Source organism: Entamoeba histolytica, genomic scaffold (genome assembly GCF_000208925.1).
Source record: "Entamoeba histolytica HM-1:IMSS scf_1104750517579 genomic scaffold, whole genome shotgun sequence".
NCBI lineage: Eukaryota > Evosea > Mastigamoebida > Endamoebidae > Entamoeba > Entamoeba histolytica.
Genome location: NW_001915565.1, coordinates 1,421 through 3,386, shown reverse-complemented (window position 1 = coordinate 3,386; position 1,966 = coordinate 1,421). Strand labels below are relative to the sequence as shown.

General features: G+C 28.0%; 1 protein-coding gene across 1 annotated transcript, besides 1 other annotated feature; it reads right to left on the bottom strand.

Moving 5' to 3' along the window:
- Positions 1 to 3: 3 nt before the first annotated feature.
- Positions 4 to 227: a repeat region.
- Positions 228 to 320: 93 nt separating this feature from the next.
- EHI_084060 (cysteine protease, putative) lies at positions 321 to 1,616 on the bottom strand (the record flags this gene model as incomplete). The annotated part of the gene is made up of 1 exon (XM_001914414.1): positions 321 to 1,616. The coding sequence occupies one exon, from the start codon at positions 1,614 to 1,616 to the stop codon at positions 321 to 323; it is 1,296 nt and encodes a 431-aa protein (XP_001914449.1).
- Between the last annotated feature and the right edge of the window lie 350 nt (positions 1,617 to 1,966).

Sequence of the window (1,966 nt, the reverse complement as noted above, 5' to 3'; positions counted from 1 at the left end):
GGAAAGGAAAGTATTAAATTAATTAAAGAATTAAAAATTGAGATCGACATCGAGAAAGAAATTAAAAACCTTGTAATAAAAAACATGAAGGATGTCATGGAATACTGCTTCAATCATAACCAAACATACTCAATAAAATTGCTAGAAGAAGACTCATTGTTATTAGTCTCCCCTGAGGCAGGAACAATAGAATTTAATTCTATTAATACTTAATTAATTGCTTGTTATATTTAAATATGATATATTTTTAATTAATTTAAATTAATCAAAAAATACTTTTTGTTATAAAAACCGATTAAAATTCAAAGAAGACTCCAAAATTAGATGAAGAAAATCATTAAAAAGACGAATAAAGCCATAACAACTCCTGTTGTTTTGTTATCCTCAGGACTATTGGATGGATCACCAGATGGACTAACAATAACGCATCCAATTGGATCTTTATTATCATCACCAGCACCATCTTTAGGATTATATTCAGCAGTATCCCCAGTTCCTAATTCCATTTCAACATATAAATTATTTTGAAGTTGAGAACCATCGTCATATTCATCAACGCCATTAATACCACAAAGAGTGTTCCAATCAATTTTGAAATGTCCATTCTCAACTCCCCAATCATTTCCCCAAGAGCTTCTTACCCAAAGGAATTTATGTCCATCACATTCTCCATAACCATCAACAACAACAATATGATCAGTAATTTTTCCAGTACAACTTTCAGACTTATAAATACCACCTACATATCTCAATAATGAATCAGTAACTTTCATTGCACTAATAAATCCATGATATTTATAAATAATTTCTTTTATTTCTTCCCAATTTTTATTGGCAAAGTGAGTAAATTTATTACTAGTAGCAAATTTTAATGGATAATCGATTTCTAGTGATTTACATTCATGTCTATATTTTGCACAATCTGTAACATTTTCACAATCTTTATCAGCGTCAATAAATGGATAATCATCTGCATAATAAATTCCATCTACAGAATCAAGAACATCTTCAGCAAATCCTCCTCCACATCCACCCCATGACTCGGTATTACAATCAAGCAATTGTTGGGCAGATAACATTTTTCGTTTTGGTTTATTATTATCAACTTGTTTAGTTAAATAGGCATAGATTGTTGATAAATGATGTGCTGTTGCAATTGCATAACATCCACCACATAAATTTTGGTCAATATTATTGGTTCCACAATAATTATATTCAGCTTCAGAAGTACATAATGTATAATTATCTGGAACAGCTTGTTTAAGAGTTTGTTTTGTTGAATATACTTTTTCCATTCGAATCATTTCTTGAATTCTTTTTGCACCCATTCTTCTATTACTTTGGATTATACTTGATGTTGCAAGAAGTTCATTGCTTTCCATATCTGCAAATTTATTAATTCCCATTCTATAAGAACTTCCTTTTGCATTGTGCTCTCTCATCATCTCAACATTTTGTATAAAGATAGCTTTTCTTCTTAACTCTTCAGCAACAGTCAAATACTCTTTTTTATATTCTTGTTTAAATTGCTCAAACAACTTTAGTGGATCTTCATTTAAATTAAACGAATTTCCTTCACTTCCTAATACAAGCAAAACTAAAACAACTCCTATCATAATTATATTTTTCAAGTTCTTTGTTTGCCTTTTTATATCAGAGCATTCTCATGATTCTATCATGTTATTCTTTTTTAACTCACAAAAATATGGTTTTTTCAATTTGTAACAATGTTTTCTTTTAATTATTTTATTGTATAAATTACTATATGTATTGATTATTATGTTTAAAAAAATGTTTATCCTATCATTTATTTACCCTATTTCTTGGTTTATTATCACTAAATGGCTGTTATACAATAAAAATTTTATTTTTATTACCCTTTTTAATAAATTCCTCTTTCTTTTTTATTCTTTCTATTACTTTTATTTTCCTATCGCTTTTCTTTTACTTTCCATTAACATTATAA